This window comes from Austrofundulus limnaeus, unplaced genomic scaffold (genome assembly GCF_001266775.1).
Source record: "Austrofundulus limnaeus strain Quisiro unplaced genomic scaffold, Austrofundulus_limnaeus-1.0 Scaffold119, whole genome shotgun sequence".
NCBI classification, from domain to species: Eukaryota; Metazoa; Chordata; class Actinopteri; order Cyprinodontiformes; family Rivulidae; genus Austrofundulus; species Austrofundulus limnaeus.
The window spans coordinates 15,403-16,833 of record NW_013952521.1 but is presented as its reverse complement, the minus strand read 5'-3'; the positions used below and the strand labels follow the sequence as shown (position 1 = coordinate 16,833).

Below are 1,431 nucleotides of genomic sequence, written 5' to 3'. Positions count from 1 at the left end.
TATAGTACTACCCCCAACTTTATGAATGATTTTATGGATTTAATTTTACGTATTATACTTGAATAAATACGGTAGCTGTGGGCGGCCATGTTGAACTGGGTTGACTTTAAGAACTTATAGGAATTAAAGTAGAAAACGGGCCAGATTTTGGTCACCAGCGGGCCTGATGTGGCCCGCGGGCTGCTAGTTGAATAGCCCTGCTCTATAAGGTAATTAGTTTCATTATCATTTCTGTGGTTCATGAGATAATTTGGTGATACCGCAGACAGCAGCAGGCAATAACTGCTGAAAGCTAACAGTTAGCATTGATGGACAAATTTATCCTCTCACCTGGAACCTGTTTRTCTTCTTCTCCTTTTTGCTTCAGGTATATTTTAACCAGCTTCTACACCAAATATGACAGAGTCCATTTTGTGGTCAACACGGTTTCTCTGCTCACCGTACTCATCCCCAAACTGCCCCAGCTGCACGGCGTGAGGCTCTTCGGGATTAATAAGTACTGACAAGACGGATAAAAAAAAGCAAAGCAGGAGGTCTAACGCTCCCGTGGACTGCTGGGAGCTCACAGAGATTTGGGCCTCAGGAGGACTCGTTGTGGCCCCTCGGTGRCTCCAAAAGGAAGTCCAGCGAGGACACTGCCATGGTACCAAAACAAAAAGACTCAAAGGAGAGAGCACAAAGGGAAATGTTGTGACAAAGAGTCAAGTTTTTATTTTTTTTTCTGGCAGGATTCACTTTAAGGAAAATGTTGCAGAAGTACAGCGAGTCATTTCACCACACTGGCACTAAACGCTATCGGAGTCGTTTGTGTGCAGCGATACACTGCTGTGTTTCTTCAGCTTCACCCTCGCCTGTAGCCTCCTCCCTCCTGAGGTCTGTGGGATCAGAGGAGTGTGACGCTGCGGGGGCGAGACACGAGAAACCACCGGGTTTTATATTTAACCTGCTCTGCTCYGGGTCAGGATAGGGAAGTTAAGCAACTCTTTATTTTTATCTGACCTTCTCCAGATTTGGACAGCTCTTGTCCCGGTCGGCAGAAGCGTCTGGCCTCTTGTGCAGACAGGTTTGAGCAAGACCACCCCGGCTGTTTAAATGACCCAACAGTCCTGCAGTTTCAGTGAAAACTTCAGTGGTTCGGTCCTGAAAATGCACACAGGGACCACACGAACCGATAGAGCAGACCTCACTCCATTTATATTAGAGATGCACTGATAGCAGTTTCTTTACATTAACCGGTTAATTACATAAATCATGGAGGCAGAGATGTTGCCGTTCTAAAAGGTTTCATTAGAGAGTGTCAATGCTGTGGCGCGTTWATTCATCAAATAACCATAACTTTATTCTTTCACCCTCAAAAATAAAAACATGTTCAGAGCACCACAATGACAGAAATGTCTTATAATARTAACAAACAGCTGTGAACTTGGATTA

The 1,431-nt window shown here is 44.7% G+C and overlaps 1 protein-coding gene across 4 annotated transcripts in view; it reads left to right on the top strand.

Moving 5' to 3' along the window:
• ormdl3 (ORMDL sphingolipid biosynthesis regulator 3) overlaps window positions 1–1,377 on the top strand; it is a 27,855-nt gene extending 26,478 nt beyond the window's left edge. For all 4 annotated transcript variants that reach the window (XM_014014726.1, XM_014014723.1, XM_014014724.1 and 1 more), the window contains one exon: window positions 368–1,377. In XM_014014726.1, coding sequence (XP_013870180.1) covers window positions 368–503 — 136 coding nt within the window. In that variant the 3' untranslated portion in view covers window positions 504–1,377. The remainder of the gene's footprint in view (window positions 1–367) is intronic.
• Window positions 1,378–1,431: the final 54 nt, after the last annotated feature.